General features: G+C 40.5%; 1 protein-coding gene across 2 annotated transcripts in view; it reads left to right on the forward strand.

The window, feature by feature from the left end:
- PHF21B (PHD finger protein 21B) overlaps positions 1–19,085 on the forward strand; it is a 169,550-nt gene that overhangs the window by 141,696 nt on the left and 8,769 nt on the right. For both annotated transcript variants that reach the window (XM_086466169.1, XM_086466178.1), the window contains 4 exons: positions 67–189; positions 8,595–8,646; positions 14,593–14,669; positions 17,443–17,497. In XM_086466169.1, the coding sequence (XP_086322295.1) occupies positions 67–189; positions 8,595–8,646; positions 14,593–14,669; positions 17,443–17,497 (307 nt within the window). The remainder of the gene's footprint in view (positions 1–66; positions 190–8,594; positions 8,647–14,592; positions 14,670–17,442; positions 17,498–19,085) is intronic.

Below are 19,085 nucleotides of genomic sequence, written 5' to 3' on the forward strand. Positions count from 1 at the left end.
TTTCAGGCAGAAAAATCCAGTTTCACATAGTGAATTCTCTTCTTTTATTTGTACATTGTCTTTTAGGTTATCATTATTCAGCCTCAAGTCCAAACCCAGACAGAAAGTAAAGTGGAAACAAAGAAACCTCCTGAAGAGTCAGCTCAGGGACCCCCTGCTACCAAAAAGAAAAAGGAGGAAAATCCAGAGGTGATCTTTTTTTTCTTTTCTTTTTTTTTTTTTTTTTGTTTTGTTTTGTTTTGTTTTGGTATGGTTTGGTTTGGTTTTTTTAATAAGTGAGCTATGGTATGGTTAAGTTATGGGAGGCAATTCTAAACATTTTTCTGTATGCATATGTAATTACTGCATTTGTGCTTATGGTTCTGCCAGCTGCTCATCCCTTTACCCAATCACTGCGATCGGGGTGATTTCCCCTCCAGTGAGGTACTCTGACAAATTTGGTTTCCGTCATTCACAGAATCACAGAACATTAGGGGTTGGAAGGGACCTCGAAAGATCATCTAGTCCAACCCCCTTGCCGGAGCAGGACCACCTAGATCATACAGGAACACGTCCAGGCAGGTTTTGAATGTCTCCAGAGAAGGAGACTCCACAGCCTCTCTGGGCAGCCTGTTCCAGTGCTCTGTCACCCTCACAGTGAAAAAGTTTTTCATTATGTTAGTGTGGAACCTCCTGTGCTCCAGCTTGCACCCGCTGCCCCTTGTCCTGTCATTGGCCATCACCAAGAGCCCGGCTCCATCCTCCCGACACTTGCCCTTTATGTATTTATAAACGTTAGTGAGGTCACCCCTCAGTCTCCTCTTCCGCAAGCTAAAGAGACCCAGCTCCCTCAGCCTTTCCTCATAAGGGAGATGTTGCACCCCCTTAATCACCTTTGTGGCTCTGCGCTGGACTCTTTCAAGCAGTTCCCTGTCCTTCTTGAACTGAGGGGCCCAGAACTGGACACATGATTCCAGATGTCGTCTCACCAGGGCAGAGTAAAGGGGGAGGAGAACCTCTCTCGACCTACTGACCACACCCCTTCTGATACACCCCAGGACACCACTGGCCTTCTTGGCCACGAGGGCACATTGCTGGCTCGTGGTGATCCTGCTGTCCACCTGGACCCCCAGGTCCCTTTCCCCTACGCTACTCTCCAACAGCTCAGTCCTCAACCTATACTGGTACATGGGGTTGTTCTTTCCCAGATGCAAGACTCTACACTTGCCCTCGTTGTAGTTCATTAAATTTCTCCCCGCCCAACTCTCCAGTCTGTTGAGGTCTCTCTGAATGGCAGCACAGCCTTCTGCTGTGTCAGCCACTCCTCCCAGTTTTGTGTCATCAGCAAACTCGCTGACAGTGCACTCTGTTCCCTCGTCCAGGTCATTAGTGAATACATTGAATAGTATCGGTCCCAGTACCAACCACTGAGCAACTCCACTAGATACAGGCCTCCAACTAGACTCTCTCCCATTGACCACAACTCTCTGGCTTCTTTCCTTCAACCAATTCACAATCCACCTCACTACCCAATCGTCCAGACCACACTTCCTCAGTTTAGCTGCGAGGATGCTGTGGGAGATGGTGTCGAATGCTTTACTGAAATCAAGATAAACCACATCCACTGCATGACCATCATCTATCCACCTGGTTATGTCTTCATAAAAGGCTATCAGGTTGGTCAAACATGACTTCCCCTTGGTAAAGCCGTGTTGACTGCTCCTAATGACCCTCTTATCCTTGATACACCTAGAGACAGCACCGAGGATAAGTTGTTCCATCACTTTTCCAGGGATGGAGGTGAGGCTGACCAGTCTGTACTTACTTGGGTCCTCCTTCTTGCCCTTTTTAAAGGCTGGAGAGACATTTGCTTTCCTCCAGTCCTCAGGCACCTCTCCTGTTCCCCACAACTTACCAAAGATGACGGAGACTGCTTTAGCAATGACTTCCGCCAGCTCCCTCAGCACCTGCAGGTGCATCCCATCAAGGCCCATGGATTTGTGTATGTCCAGATTGCTTAATTGATCCCTAACCCAGTCCTCATCAACCAAGTCAAATTTCTCCTTTATCCTGACTTCCTCTGGGGCCTCAGGGGTCTGGGGCTCCTGAGGACAGTCTAGCAGTATTAACAGAGGCAAAGAAGGCATTCAGTAGCTCCACCTTCATTGTATCCTCTGTCACCAGGGCACCTGCCTCATTCAGCAGTGGGCCTGCATTGCCTCTAGTGTTAGTTTTGTCTGCAGTGTATTTGAAGAAGCCATTTCTGTTGTCCTTGACCTCCCTTGCAAGGCTTAACTCCAAGGAAGCCTTAGCTTTCCTAGTTGCCTACCTACATCCTCTGACAACAGTCTTATAGTCCTCCCAAGTGGCCATCCCCTCCTACCAAGATCTATAGACTCTCTTCTTTCACTTAAGTTTGCCCATCACTTCCCTGTTTAACCATACAGGTCTCCTGGCTCCCTTTCTTGATTTCTTACCTGCTGGGATGCTCTGATCTTGAGCTTGGAAAAAGTGGTCCTTGAATATAAACCAACTCTTGGGCCCTTTTACATTCTAGTACCCTGTTCCATGGGATTTCTGCTAGCAGTTGCTTGCAAAGGCCAAAGTTGGCCCTGCTGGAGTCCAGGGTTGTGATCCTGCTTGGTATTCTGTTCCTACTGCACAAGATCCTCAACTCCACCATCTCATGGTCACTGCAGCCAAGGCTGCCCTCAACCTTCACCGCTTCAACCAGACCCTGCTTGTTAGTGAGTATAAGATCTAGCAGTGCTCCTCTCCTAGTTGGCTCATCCACCATTTGCATCAAGAAGTTATCATTGATGCACTGGAGGAACCTCCTGGACTGTGAATGGCTGGCTGTGTAGGCCTTCCAGGAAATATCTGGGTAATTAACAGGGTCCGTGATTGCGAGCTGCCTGTAGAAGGCCTCAACAGCTTCCTCATCCTGATCAGGTGGCCTGTAATAGACACCCACAACAGTATCTCCCATGCTAGCCTGCCCCTTAGTTCTCACCCACAAACTCTCAACCTGCTCCTCATCCACCCCTGGCCAGAACTCGATACATTCTAGTTGCTCTCTCACGTAAAGAGCAACTCCACCTCCTCGTCTTGTTGGCCTGTCTTCCCTGAAAAGGACATAGTCATCCATGACCACATTCCAGTCATGTGAGCTGTCCCGCCATGTCTCTGTAATTGCTACCAGATCATAATCCCTTGACCACACACAGATTTCTAACTCCTCCTGTTTATTCCTCATGCTGCATGTATTGATATACAGGCATTTGAGGGAGCACACTGATTTCACCCTAGGGGGATGGGAGGCCTTCTGGTCTTTAATAATGCTAGAACGCTGCCCCACCAGTGCAAACCCAGCTACAACCCCATCCCCCTTCGAATCTAGTTTAAAGCTCTGTGTATGAGCCCTGCTAGTTGTTGCCCTAGACCCCTTTTCGCTCTACAAGATAAGCCCTTCCCACGTATTACCGTCAGGCCTGGTGTCTTATAAAACCAGCCATTGTCAAAGAACCTAAACCCCCGCCTGTAGCACCAGTCTCGGAGCCAGGTATTTATGGACTGGATCCTTCTGTTGCTTCCCATATCATCACCTGCAACTGGAAGGAGGGAAGAGAAAATAACTTGCTCACCAGACTCTTTCAGTAATTGTCCCAAGGCCCTGAAGTCTCTCTTTGTTCCCCTCAGACTACAGGATGCAGCTTCCTCTCCTCCTGCCTGGAAGACCAGTAGTGGGTAAAAAACCTTCCAGTGTCACAAAATATAAGAATTATAGGTCTAATAATAACCTGGGCATCTTGCATGGGTATAGCTCTGTTTCTTGTGAAAGGTGTATACAAGCTTAAGATACTTTCTTTTATGTTATCAAACATATAACATTGAGTTTACAGGCTGCGTATGAGGTTGAATTAACATTTCTTTTGTAAGCTGATCTTTTCCATCTTCTCTGCAATGAATCTTGCAATTTTTAGATTGTATTTAACAATACAGTTTCTTGCATTTGCTGTGTATATGTCTTCCCACATGTACACAGATTCTTTCTGGTCTGAAATACATTAAAATCCTTTAAATTGAGTAAGAGAGTAGGAAGCAGGTTGTAAGATTAAATCTCTCTCATGAACTACATTTGCAATGTAAACTAAAAATATAAATCAAAAATCCTTGTAGAAATGGATTATCTCTTTAACGGGCATTTTGGTTTTTCACTAGATGTATTCGCATTAGATTGTGTGTACTTTTGAGGCAATTTGAGAAGTTATACAAACTGAATCTACTTCCATTGTAGAAATGCTCAGCTCATGTGAAATCTTAACCTTACTAGTCTAATAAATGTGTAGCACAAAAGCATCCTTGGAGCTGTAGGTTTAAGAGGATTATGACAATATAAATTTATAATGTGACTTGAGGCATGTGGGTGGTCATTTTACCGTTTTAAGAGGTTCATATGGTTAAAACAGTGTTAAGGATAAATAGTGGCTTTTAGCCTAAAATATCACAGCTTTATACAGAAGCCCTGCAGCAGTACACTTAGAAAACCCCCCAAGTTTAAAATCTGACCCTCATGTGAATCTTCATTGCCACTGAGTGGTGGGACTGTAGGGTCCTGTTTTGTCTAGTGAGGTATTTCTGGAAGATTATTTATTGTGTAGCACCTAAAGGGCAGAGAGGCTAGTAGATCCTGCTTAAAAACAGAATACTAGAAAAAAATGTCTGTTTTTCTTTATAACTTATCCCCATGGAAAGAATATTGAGCAAAAATCTTCCAGAGAGATGCAGGAAGAGGCTGTGGGACTAGGCACACTTTTTGGTATAGCATTCATAAATTTAATGAGCTTTTCATTGAATTGCTAACTAGAATATGCTGACTACTTTTTTTGTAACCAAGAACATTGTTCCTACCGTGTATACTGGAGGTCTCGGCAAGCACAATTTTCTGGGTAGGATGCTGAAGCAGTGTCCTTAAGTATGACAATTCTTTTCTTTTCATAGATATGTTTCATGGCCGTAAATATGTAGGTCTAGAGTTAATTTCTTTTGTTCTTTGAAAGTAAACTTTAGTTGATTATCATGTATTTATGTAATTAGGGTAATTAGAACTAACAGCATAATTAGTGTAAATACATGTAATGACATAAATAGGACATGTAATTACAAAATGAAATGGTTTTGTAAAAATCTTTGTTTTGCTTCATGAAAAGATGTACTGCGCATTTCTAAAAGCACTCATGGCTTTTAAAGAGATGATTAAATTTAAGGCAAAGAGTAACAAAGATATTATGATATTTTTAAAAAGAAAATAAGAACTCTAGGCACTTCTCTCCACACCTTTATTTGTCTTCAAAGCACAAAACTGAGGCAGGAACTCCAATATGGCTCTACATAAGTGTTGGTTGTGGCAGACTGGGATTTAACTAATTAAACTGAAAATTTAAAACAAACAAACCAGAAGTCACCAGACTTACCAGTAGCCAGGAATCCCATCTGCAGTTACTGAGTGTACCTGAACGAACAGAAAAGACTGAAAATAATTACTGTCTTTTGTTCCTGGCTCTGTCATTCTGCTGGGAAGCCATGAAGCCAATCCTGGACACAGCCTCTGCAATACGTAAGCCTTTTACATAAGCTGAAGATTTCTCCTTTCCCAAGCACGTCTTTAGACAAAAGCAAACCTCCTTCCATCTGCTGTCTTGCAGCCAGGATGCCTGGAAGCGTGGCTGTGGAGTGGCTTTCCCAGAAGCAGGGTGAAGGGTCTCAGCCACACAGGGTGCCCAAGTCCAGTGGTCAGAGCCCTCTCCTGGGATATGAGCCATGAGGGTTCAGTCCCCCTGGGGCTGAGGAGGGTGTGGCGGAGTGGGTCACTTGCTCCCTGCCATCAGCAGGGCTCTGTTGGGGATGGAGGCCAATAACTGCCCATCTAGTGATGGGCCTTCTCCCACAAGAATGACTTCTGCAAAGAAATGAAGTAATTACACAAGGGAGCTGCTCCTTTCGGGAGCGAGTGCCTGGGGGGGTTGGGGTTTTTTTGGTTGGTTGGCTTTGGGTTTTTTTTTTCTTAAAAGACCCTGAATTCAGCACAGAAAGAAACAGAATTCCGCCCAAAAGTTTTTGCTTTTTTAAAATTTTATAGTAGTAAAATTTTACAATTATAGCAACATTTTCTAGGATATTCTAGCAGAATTTAATTTAAAAGAAAAATTACTGCCATAAATGCAGGTTACTTGGCTAACAGTGTTTTTATTTCCATCTAAGAAGGACAAGAGAGACATGTTGCAATTGTAAATCAAAAGCTAGTATTAGGCCTGGATTGAAAATCTGGAGAAACGGAAGCCTCAGTTTTGTGGATTCCTGCACAGAGAAGAAACGATATACTCAGTGGTACTTGAAAGAAAAGCATTGCAGTGGAGGTAGTATTTTGAGTTGAATACAATGAGCTACATAAATGTGAAATAGCAAAACCCATAAAAACAAATATGCTGTTAATACAATATGTGTATTAAAAAGAATACAGCTTCTACTGGGATTTTTAAAAAAGAAACCATCTTTCAAATACCTATGAAAGCTAACTCTTCTTGTATTTAATAGTGAAATAATTATCAAGTCCATTTATGAAGGCTTTTCATACTTAAAGCAAGTATGCTGTTATTACATTTAATTAGATAGTATTAAAATAATTTTAGTATGAAAAGAAGAAATTGTTTAGCGAACGTTCCAGTACTCAAGTCATTTTAGTTTAGCTGTCAGAAAATATATGGTCCCCCTACAGTTTAATCTTCAGGTCATATAGGCGTGCTGCGCTCCATTGGGAACATACCATCGTATGTTAACCGTTCCAGCTTTCTGTTTCTGTACCTAATTGTTGTTATTAATTCTGCTCAGAGTGCCGAGATGTATCCTGCCACAAAGTTACTTTTTGGTGGGGGTGAGGTGAAGCTTGTAATTCTACTCAATTGACTAATTTTCCTCTCAGATCTGCACAGTGGATCTCATATCAAATATTCATCTTTCTCTTCAGGTGTGGAACCCCCACTGTGTCTAGCTGGTGTTTTAGACATGTAAGAAGTGAATGTTATTGAAATCAAGGTCTGACATGCAAATGAACACATGTGCTTGTCATTATCACAGTTATGGAAGGCAGAAATATAGCATGAATGTATCTAAATTGCCAGTGATGAGATTTGACATCATCATTTTTTAACGAACAGGGAGAATTACATACTAGGAGATTGAGGAAAGAAAATATTCCTGTCTTATGATGTTGTTAGTTCACCTGATTGACAGAGGTATTTTTGCATGTGTAATATGGATATAGGTGTCGAATCCTGACCCTCAGGTTTTGAAGCACCCACCCCGTAGCTAGATGTTTTAATCTACAAAATGAGGATGTGCTTGCTTTCACAATTTCACTGTGTGAGAATTGCAAAGGAAATGGTGTTCTGGTGATGTACTAGTTGTCTTTATTCTGAACTGCAATGAACATTTTTTTCACAAAACTTCACAATGAAAAGGCTTTTCACAAAACAAAAAGGTCAAACTAATTTTGACTTGGAAGTGTTGAAACGTGTTCTCCTGACACTTCTTTGATTGAAACAGAATGTTTTGACCTGCTGCCTCTTAAACACTGTATTTTAGTTTGACCTAAACCTACACATTTTATTTTGGGTGAGTATGATAATTGCATCTTCCTATGGTCTTTGGATGCTTTAGCAGAATTGGATTGTGGGCTCTGCTTGCTTGAATTTCCTGATAGCTTGGGTTTCATAGTCAGATTGTCTCTTCTGTGGAATTGCACCTTGTGAAAATTACACTTGAGTAACATGATCTGACAAGATTGTTCAGCACAGCGGAAAGAGGAATGGATCCCCGAGGCCCCACAGTGCCACAGGTGTGACCCAAAACCAAGGAGTTCAGTTTAGTTTAGGCTTTGAAAAACAGAGCAGAATTTCAGTTTTCCATCAAAAAGATGGAATAAAAGCTTCAGCAAAACTTTTTCCACAAAGAAAAATTTCCCAATGAAAAATCACTGACAGAAAATTTAGAATCTGATCTAGTACTTGCCCTATTACTGCATCGGCATGTTTTGAAAATTTGTTAGTATGAAGATGTGTTTTGTGCCTGTATAGTGTACAAGAGTTCTAAGTAATATTTTAGATCAGATTCCTCACTGCAAAATATGTTCACCTGTGTCAGTGGGAGACGTTTGTTCAAATTCCCATTGAGGGAAAATATTGGATCAGTGTACCTCTTCATAATTCATGACCATGATATATTTTCTGTAACTTGGAAAGAGAAATTTCTGCAATTTTTTTTGGGGGGAAGGGGACTTTCAATGTGCTTCATATGTCTTGTTTAGTGTTGTAAAGTTCAGTGGAAGTGTATCATATCTTGTTTTACTTCATACAGCTTGTGCATATCCAATAAAAGCAGTGCTATGTCCAGATACTACTAATAATACACAATTACTTCTCTAAAGAGTGGAGTAACAAAGCAGCTAGCAATATTAAATTGAACTGGTTGAATTCTGTCAGTGCTGGGTTTGTTTATTTACTTACTTCTACTGTGATTGTTACAGTAGAAAATCTGACCCTGTTTATTTTTTTCCTTAGAAAATTGCCTTCATGGTAGCACTAGGACTGGTTACAACAGAACATTTGGAAGGTAAGATGGCGTACGTTGTTTTACGGTTCAGTTTTTGAGTGAAATTTTTTATCTTGGCGGCTGTGCAGCCAAGAGGAATTGGAGACTCTGTCCTCCAAAGGGCAGTGAAAAGTCAGGTGAAATGTTATCTATGCACAATTGTGCTTTTCAGCCTCAAAATAATGGGTGACCTTACCTCGCTCTGCCTCCCATCCCATTGCACAGGTCAAGGGGCATGAGAACTGGCTCTGCAGCCAGCACCAGCAGGCTTGGCATAAGCTCGTGTTTGGGCTCATTTAGTCATCGTGGTCCTTTAAAGGATGTTAACAACTGAAGGATGGTAGTGAAGCAAAAAGCTTGAAAAGGCTCTGACCAGCACTGATCTGGTTGAAGAATCCACGAGGTTCAAAGATGTTTACCCAGATTTCCCGTAGCAAGCGTGCCCCCTCCTCTTTTCCCATGTGAGATGGACTTTCATTTTTTAAGTTAACCATCTGTCATCTCTAGAGTTCCACAGAATCATGCGTAAAATGGTGGTGAAAATCTGGGATTTGTTTTATAAGTTTTTAAGCAAAATAGAAAACTACTACAAAGATTTCCTTCCCTCCATTTCCCTCCATGTAGCCAAAAAAATAAACAAACTTCCAGTCCGATCCTGCTTTTGTATGAGAGTTGCTAGCATGGCTTCCTAGGCTTCTGAATATGAGTTCAGACAAATACGGCACATAAACTAAATGCAGTATCACCTAGTGTGAACCTTCCAAACTTCCACTTTTCCAACCTTCCAAAAATACCTTGCAAGAGTTAGCAGATTTGTACCTTTCTTTACGTCAGCTTTATCTTTCTGAAAACAGAGATGAGCAAATTTGTTCAGCAAATCTGCCAGTGGTGTGAGGTGAGTTGGGGGTTTCTTGGCAGAATGGACAGAGGTGATACAGCCATTTTAAAGAAAAAGTCTATTGTTGTATTTTAGTTACGTGCTCAGCTAATACAAGTTGGTGTGGTTCCACTGGTATAAGGAGAAAAATCTGGTATCTGTGTCAGCTGACAATGATTCTTGATCACAAAAAATGTTAATGATAATTGACAGTTACCACGTTTCCCATTGACCATCATCAGCAAAATACTTAGGAATTTCCAGTGCACTGAGTTTAAGTTTTATGTGCTTTAGAGTTAAGCACATGCTTAGATACCTTTCTGACTCAAGAGGTATCTACCATTTTGCAGCTTGTTTTCTTTTTAGTAAGATTCCCTGTGCTTCTGTTCCTTGGTTTTAAGAGAGATTGTGAATTAGAGAGAAAATAGTGTCTTAATTGTAAGGTCTCCTCAATATATGCAAGAAGTTTTCTGTAGCTCTCGTTGCCTTTTTTCAGTGTCTTTCCTCTTCAAATCTGCATTTTAGAAAATTATTTAATGTCCCAGTGACTGAGAATTTGAAAGCAGTTTGAAGAAACTTTAAGCCATCAGTCTTTTTAATCCCTTAATGGTAATGGATTGAAATGGAAATTAAAAAGCCACAGCAATTTTGGGAGAAGATTTATAATCCAAAAAGTGCGAATGATGACTCGATGTTGTTTTCTGCGTCTAAGGAAAATAGGACAACATTTACAATTATGCTGAAGTGCAAATTATGCTTACAACAGAGAGAACTTAATTTTGAATAATTCTTTACTCTTTGATTTTATTGGAACTAATAAATTGTTTGTGTGGATTTAATGCTTATGTTCAAAATGCCAAGTACTGCTCTGCTCTGTTTGTTCTACAGTAAGTGCAGAGACACACATTTTGAACCTAACTGCTACAATACTTATCCTGCAGAATCAATTCTTTCAGACAAATTCACTTTTTATATTCCTACTAGCTTTAAATAAATGGCTCCCACCAAGAGCTATTTACTATAGAAAGGGTATTTCTTCATGAGTATTGGTGATTATAACTGTCAAAAATACCCTTATAGCTTTCACATGCTAAAGGTTGTTATTTTAGTGCTATGTCATATTTACGGTTATCAGCCATTGCTATTTATCAGGAAGCAGTGGTCATTACACAGCTCAGTTTATTTTAGTACTTCTAATGTATTTCTCAATTTCACATTTTTGGAATTAAACTGTATCAAGATTGGGTCATTAAAAGCTTATTCACTCAGTATCATTAATTCACAGTGTTAGTGCTTTTCTTCATTTTATAATTCACTCCTATATGGATTTCTCTACCAGCCTAGCAGCCTTTCCACCTAACGTCCAGAGGAGCATCTTTCCCCTTACTGGGAAAAGAGCTCTATTCTGCAGTGTGAGGGATCTTTTGAGGCCTTTACCAGTAAATTAACAAAGCTGCTTCCACTGACTGACATTTTGCAAGGTATGGCTTTCCCTGAAGATAAATTGTCATTACGGGCCTCATAAATGACTATACAGAGTGTTTATTGATGAAGGCAGCAGTTCGTTGAAGCTCTACCTCCAACATAATACTGTCTTCAAATTTATTTGTCTCTGTCAAATGTATTACAGGTTAGGTGGGGTTTTTTTCTGTTTGGGTTATATATTTTAAATTAATAAACTAAGGAATAAGATAGCCCAATTCTGCGATGCAGTGCATGGTTGTAACATATTAAATCTCTTTCCCTAAGCTATTAGAACACCTTTTAGCATTACCATTGTGTAAAAAAAAAACAAAAAAAAACAAAAAAAAACCCAAACCAAAAAAGAAAGTACATAGAAAGCAAAACTTTAAAAGAATTCTTTAGTTCAGGTCATTCTGAAAATGCGCATCTTGTTTTACTGTAGCGAAAATAAATAAAAACCCTGAAATATTTCTGTCTAAGTTACTGGAATGTTTTAATCAGTTAAAACAAAGTATTTATTTTTACTTTATTAAGCCCTGTTTTGAAACATACACAATACTTTTTAGCAGAAGTAACAAGTAACAAAAAATAGTATACCAGTGTATGCTTTTGTTCTATCACGGTGTGATTATTGACAGATACACTCTTAGATGTATAAACTCCTTATATCACAGGCACGGATATTTTTTGTTCACAGTTTCCATAAGTCAAGTGCTGACATTGTGCTCTCCCTCCCTGATGGCTGCATAGGGTGGAGTACATCTAGAGCAATTTCAGTTCATTACTCCCTCTCTCTCTCTTTATTTTCATCTATTCCCACTGCTGTTACTTTTCCCCCCAGCCATCTTTTATCTCTGTACCATAGGGATGCCTCTTCCAAAGCTGCATTCCAGGTATCTACCACATGTGTGATTCACTCCACCAAATACTTCTAATTGCCTTGGTGAGAGCATGTATCAAAGAAATTCTCTCTTATGCGTGCAACCCAAAAGGGCAGAGAGCTACAGATCCATCACAGTCCTCTTGTGAAGGCACTTGGCTCAGTTATGGACACAGAAAGCTCTGCTGTGTCTAATTCTTTGTTTCTTTTTCTGGACCAGTGAAAAGCCACGAGCTTGTATCCTTGTGGCCACTTCTGAAAGACTAAGCCTGGGCTGCCCTAACTCCAGCTTTTTCCCTGTGCTGCCACAAGGGTGACGAGATGCTGCAAGCCCTGGATTCACTGACCACGTGGCGTGGGTTACTGAGCCTGGCTGCAAGATCCATGGCTCCAGCTCACACTGTTGAGACCAAAGTAAAGAGTCAGTGGAGGGCCACTTCCTCCATTTCTTTGCCACCATTAAGCCACATGGTTCCTCTGTTGTTACTTCTCTGTCACCTTTTGGCCTTGAGAGCATTCCCCTTACAAGAACCGATGCTGACATCAAGAACAACTCTCTCTTTTCTGGTGGCTCTGTGGCAGGCTACTGGATCCTTGTCTAGCACTTACTCTGCTGCTGAGGCCCCATTCCCTTTAGAGGATGCCAAAGGGTCTGGAAGCTTCAGGACTGAGATTTCAGCATAGCTAGATGAGCGTTTCGTAGGAAATACTTTCACAGTGGGACAGAACTGTAACCCATACGAGATCCTCCTGTTTGGAGTCTGTGTAGCACTGAGGATGTTAACAAGATGCTGGCAGTGGTTGCAGCCATGGTGTTTATCACATGTCTTGATGCAGCCTTGGATCACACATTTCTTGGTAGTGAGATTCTGTATAGCTCCCCGAGTCACATGGCAGCATATGTCTAGCTCATGTCAGACTGTGGATACAGACCTGCCTGTATTCTTTAAATTGCCCTAAAAGACACCTTTGGAGCGTGAGAGGTGGCATGTTCCTGTGCCAGTGGGAAAACTAAGCCAGAATATGCAAGTAGTTGCTCTTCAGTTTTTCTTGTCTATCCAGGTTCCTTCTGATATATCCATCACTCCAAGAGTGGCGGCTTAGCCAATAGTCTTTTGTGAATGAGAAGTTTCAAATCAATATCTTGGAACTCAGGACAGTACAAAATCCGTGCAAAGTGTTGGCCTCATGTCTAGGGATACCGTGTCCAAGACATGACTGACAATACTAATAGCATTTACTGAAACAACACCTGAAGTGGTACTTGGCCCCTTTTATTCTGTGGGGAAGTGATCAACATTTGGAAAGGGTGCCTGGAAACTGGAACTATGTGCTATGAATCCAATCCCCATGTATCGTAAACAACCTGAAAGCTGGACCGTGTCTTACTGTTGGATTGCAAGTGGGAGATAGTGCTCAATATCCTGAAGGCCATTTTCTGGTGCTGAGGTGTTCTGAGATAGGCCTCTTCAGCTCAGACATTGATGAAAGATGCCAGACCTTCTGCAGAACCAGATGGTATCCTGAGTTTCTATTGGGCATGCTCCTGGTTCTTTGGGCTGAAAAGCCAGTTCCTCTCATTCAGAGAGATTTACTTAGAGCAAGACAGAACAGAGGCATCGCCGTCGCGGGGGCATCTCGACTAATAAAATCCCTCTGTGGCATCTCAGTGCAGAGTCTAAACTTTGCCTTACAATATTCACGTAGGAAACATTTTGGAATAGCGCATTGGTCCAGCTGTGCACACTGCATGTCATGGGACAGATGCTGGATGCTAAAGGATGGATGCTCCTTGCTAAAGTATGTCTGCTCTTACTTTATTATCAAAATAAGAAGTAGGCTCTAAAATACATGCTTGTAATAGTCTCACCATTCTGAACTGACGTCAAGAGCTGGAAAAAGAACTTCCATATGATGGAAATGAAATCCTAGCTCAGATAAAAGTAGCGTTAAACCTGCAGATTTCAGTGGTCGAGGAATCCGCTCACTCTTTCTGTGTGTGTTTACAGAAGTACGCACATGGCTAATTGTTGCTAAATGCATTCCTCAGCAAGTACTGTCTTGAATAGGTGTTACCATTTACCAGAAGGGAGTTCTCTTGTGTTTCACCCTTTTCTGAGCAGTTCTGCAGTTCGATGAGCCTATCTTTGTGCTGCTGTTTTCAGTGACACAACTACATGTGTGGCTCATCACAACATTTTGCATGCTCAGGATTGTGAAGTTGTGTATTTTCGGATGGATAAATCATCACGCCCTAGTTAGAACTGAATCTAGCCATGCCTACTGTGTTTTTTCTAACCTCTGCAGAGGAAAAATAATGTAAATTAAATCTTAAAGGATCTCTATGCTTTCATCTGATACGAATCACAAGGCTTAACTGCTTTAAATGCTTCGTTTTTGTTAATAGCAGACATTGATAGCATTTTGAAAGCTCTCTGTTGATGCTTGCTGAATATGTATCTGAAGGAATCATAATAAAAATCTTGTAGGGCAGCAGAAGTCCACCTTGGAGGAAGAAAAAAAAAAAAGCCTGTGTTCTGAATCTTGCAAGGAAAAGCTTATTAATGTCAAACCTTGAACTGCAGCAAATATCAATGCTGATGCAACCCAATTATACTTTAGAAACTGAAACTGAACACAAAGCCCAAAGGGTTGAGGGTAAGAGCATCTTGCTTAACAAGTTAGATCTATGTTTTTCCCTGATGAATGAGAAACGCACAAGTCATGTTACTTTCCATGGTTACAGAAATCCAGAGCAAGCGTCAGGAAAGAAAGAGAAGAAGCACAGCAAATCCAGCCTACAGTGGACTCTTGGAAACAGAGGTACTTTATCATTCACTTTTTTTACCACAGTTCTATTTCATGTCAATAAAAGGTTTAAGTGCTGCTTATTACAAAAGTATATATGAATGCAGAACCACACATTTACTTGTAAAGAGATATTGATGTGGAAAAGAAAAGATCTCATCTCAGTAGCTAAGCAACAGGTTTTCACCCCACAACATCACTTGCTTCAAACTAGAATTCATCTTAGTTTTAATAAAGGCCAAAAGGACTAAATTAATGTGGGACCTAATTAATTCCCCACACAGACAGTCCCTTTAGGTCAGAACTGAAGAACAGAAGTGCTGCATTATGTTCAAACTTGCATTGCTATTTCTCTTTTCCTATGTGCCAAATAATAAATGGAGAACTTTGCTTTTTTTATTAGTGACATTCATAAAAGGGATGTGTTGATTTAAGAATCAGTGTGCTCCGCAGGGGGTGTGGAAGCCTGCATAACAAATATAATAATGCATAATTAAAAATAAAATGCTCTGGATAATCTCTGTTGTCTGTTACACTTACGCTGTTACATTTATAGTCGTAGCAAAATTTGGTCCTACACCATATTGGATGGCAAAGCTGGTGTAAAAGTGGCATACAAATAGACCTAACTTTTTCTGAATTTTTTTTCTTGTTTCTGAACTGACATAAATGCATTTATTCAGCTTATTAAAATTTCACCACAGTTTGAGGTTACTATTTGAACTTCCTACAGGAATGCGACTGTTTTGCAGTCAGCTCTCCATTTAAGCAAGATTTCTCTGTGTTCTGAGTTCTTTAAGCCTAAAGAAAGTGATTTTTCTTTATTTAGGTACAAGCGATGAAGAATTTTTGGTATGCCAACATTTCAGATTTCTGTGTTTGTTGGTAGCAGACAGATGAGGCTAAGAAGAAACCCACCACTGTAGTCAAGCTACTCAGTGCCTTGATTTTTCTTCTTTTGGAAGTATGGCAGATTTTTATACTCCAGAGCAGTTCTGGGCACTTGAATTCTTCAGAATTTCTCAACTTTTCTATAGCGACCTCTTCAGAACAAACACTGATGGCCATACGTCCAGTATTTAACACAGTAGAAACCTTAGCCTTGCTAGCATTACACTTATAGTGTCTTCTCTTAGACCTTTTTGTCCTGATGAGTTAATTAAAGTACTTGGCACAGAGTCTTATGGCTGCAGTCTGATCGGTGTTTGTGAGAAACTCGATTATCTTGGAGCGGGGATGGAGGAGGTCTGCTGCACCCCTAGTTCATACTTCTCATTATGTCTATTCTCAAAAGCATATCCTGAAGTGAAAGATGGCATGGAGAAAGAAATGTCTGTGAAAGAGTCCTGTGGCTGATCAGCTGTGTCCTCATTAGGAGTTGTCATTAAGTACTGACCATGGGGAATGCCGTTCAAGTAAAATGGAGGCAGATGGCTTTTCTCTGATCAATTAGCTGCTCAGATTGATTTGCTAATCAGTGAGTTGAGGTATTTTGTGGCATTTCAGGCATTTTGGTGCACATTAATTTACAGTTAGTCTACTGAATGATCTTTAATTCATGATTGTTTAAATTGAAATTGCATATAAATTAGACTTTTTATTTGCCAACGCCCCTCAAAACGGCAGGGGCTCAGCATCTGTAGTGGTGATGCTAACTTCCTTGATTACAAAAATGTGATCATGGTCTTATGTCTTCACTTGAATGTTGTGCTTTTTCTTTTCAAAGCTTTTTTTATTTAAACAGAAAAAAAACAGATATCATTCTATTTTCTCCCACTCTCAGTAGTTTTTTTTCTTGGGTTTTTTCCTTTTTTTTTTTTTTCCCCATAGGAAAGGGTTAAGTTTCAGGCTGGGTATTTTTTGAAGGAAGAAACATCTACTCAAAATTCATTAACAGACTGGCAAGGCACCCATGTATAAGAGAACAGGTTACTCACCACAGAATAAATCATTTATTAGCAAAACCCCTCTAATTTTCCTCCAAGCAGAGTCTTAACAACATCTAATGGAGGAAAATGTTACTGTTTCCAGTCCCGCTGTACAAGTATTGGATGGCTCAGGGAAACAATTAGGGTTATATAGACTGTTAATGAAGCCTGGCTTGCTATTGACCAACAGCTTTTCCCATCTGACAAGCTGGCGATGGGCTGCATTAAATTCGTTAAATGTCTCAGTCAGGTTTCCAGTGGTTTGTGTTTGTAAGTTTGAAAACCTTTGGTGACCTCAGCAGACTGAAATCGCTGCCAGCTCCTACAGGTCATATACATTAACTTCTGAAAGAGAAATACTTTGCTTAGGCCCTAATACATTTCTTGCAGATGAAATGTTGCTACAAACTGTAGGCAAGCATCACAGAAGGTAGTGGTGTTTTTCTGCAGGTGGGAAGTCCATCACTATTTCCATATATGCAAATAAAGATGTCATCTCACAGGAACAATTTCTTACACAGTTTTTCCCTTATGGACATTGCTTATCTGCTAGGCTTGGAGTTATTGTTGCGGTTGCCTTGCTCTTACTGACCTCTGCAACATATCCTGCAACCCAATCAATAACATTTGCGATTTGCATTTCTCTCTTTTTAATAAAATCTAATGCGCATCCAACTGCTCTATGAAGAAATTGTTAGAAAGATAAATAATGCAACTGTTTGTATGACTGTCTTAGGGGTTAGCAATGAATATTGTAAGTCACAGAACCAGCTTCTGGATAGCTGGTGGTGTTACGAAACAGCAAGAGACAACCAGAGCACTTTTCAATGACACTGTGGTTGGTTTCTTTTCCCTTGTAGCGGAAACGCCTTGCATCAAATTATTTGAATAACCCCTTGTTCCTTTCAACACGAGGTAAGCATATTTTTAAATGAACATACTACTATTCTAATGACATGTTAAATATTTATTAGTACGATTTCATATGAATTACTGCTAGGGTACGACAGGGCATTACTTTGTGTAAGGTCCCTGCACTTTTTAGTGTGCAGTGAAAATAGATGGTTTTCCTGCAAAAACAATTGAAGAATAAGGCTAAAGGCTAACTGTGTAGAAACAGATCCAAAGTCACTGCAATCAGTGGAAAACACAGTCTCTAGGATTGTAAGCACCATGCAGTGAGAGAGGACTGATTGAAAAATACAGTGTTGCCAACCCCAAGTGCTTAAAAATATATATTGAAAAATTGGGATTTAAAAAATAATTACTATTCTAGGCTTTTCATTTGCCTTTTTTCATCAGCATTAAGAAACTGATGTCCATCCTCAAGGGCTAGAAATTGACCGTACCTTTTGCTTTAAAAACAATGGCTGAAAACCACACAATTTTTTTGACTCCAAGAGCTGGAGCCATAGATATAGATTTGGTGCCCTTGAAGGTGCCTGCCAATCTTGTATTTATAAAAACTTCAGATGCTGAAAATTTCATGGTAAAAGCCTTGAGAATGAACAACTCAGGGGCCATTTTGGGATGATGATGATTAGCACATGTGAAGAAGCCCATTCCAGGGAAGACATGCAACATATGGAGGAGGCAAAGAGTTGGGCGGTGGGAAATGAAACACAGAGAACACTGAGTACAGGTCAGTTCTTCAGATAAGGCCCATTTTAAGAGAAAGCAAGAAGCTTGAGTTGCATTTCAGAAGAGGACAGAAAGCCAGTAAACAAATATGATTATGTCCTTGTCCTTGTGTTGCCTTTATAATTTATGCTCTCCTGTGGTGCATTAGAGGTAGGGGAAGATGGGCTTTTTTCTAAGCCAAATATTGTTTCAGTATTAGTAAGATTTACTGGGGTAATTTCAATTAAGACATGAAGTTTTGAAAGTTTTTCAGTGTTTGCTTGATATCCCTGTCAAGTGTCATGTTTAGTGCTTGAGAGTCACCGTTCTGGCCCTGCCTTGAATTCCTGTGCCACAGGATCGTCAATTGAAATGCAGCGGTGCTTCTCTCTTCTTTCAAAACTTCATGTGATAGATGCAGACAATTGGCCTACTTACCATATGCCTCTAATGCATAGAGTCTCAGAGGACAAGCAAGTTTATTACACGGTAAACAGCTATGAGGACATGCCTCTTAGCAGGAGCCTATGCTTGTGTGAGCCCCAGTGGAAAGAACATTATTCCTGACTTAGTTTTACCCTCAAAATTAAAGTTATAATTTATTGTTTGTCTTATCCTAGCATTTGTTTTCCACATGTAAACACATGAGGGAAACAAGAGAACGGCAATGTTAGCAAGCTGTGCTGTTAGCCCCTCGGTGGATTTCATTTAAGTTGGGGTTTGATATCTCTGACCTTCTTTCTGCCACATGTTTCCCATTTTATTTGCAAGGAAGTAGGCAAGTGACAGAACTCCAGTGATGCAGCTGTCTCAGAGCCGCTTCGAAATCAGCAATCTCCCTCCTTAATTGTTAATTCCTCTTCGAGTCCTCTATCTTTGTTTT

Source organism: Leptosomus discolor, chromosome 1 (genome assembly GCF_034619465.1).
Source record: "Leptosomus discolor isolate bLepDis1 chromosome 1, bLepDis1.hap2, whole genome shotgun sequence".
NCBI lineage: Eukaryota > Metazoa > Chordata > Aves > Leptosomiformes > Leptosomidae > Leptosomus > Leptosomus discolor.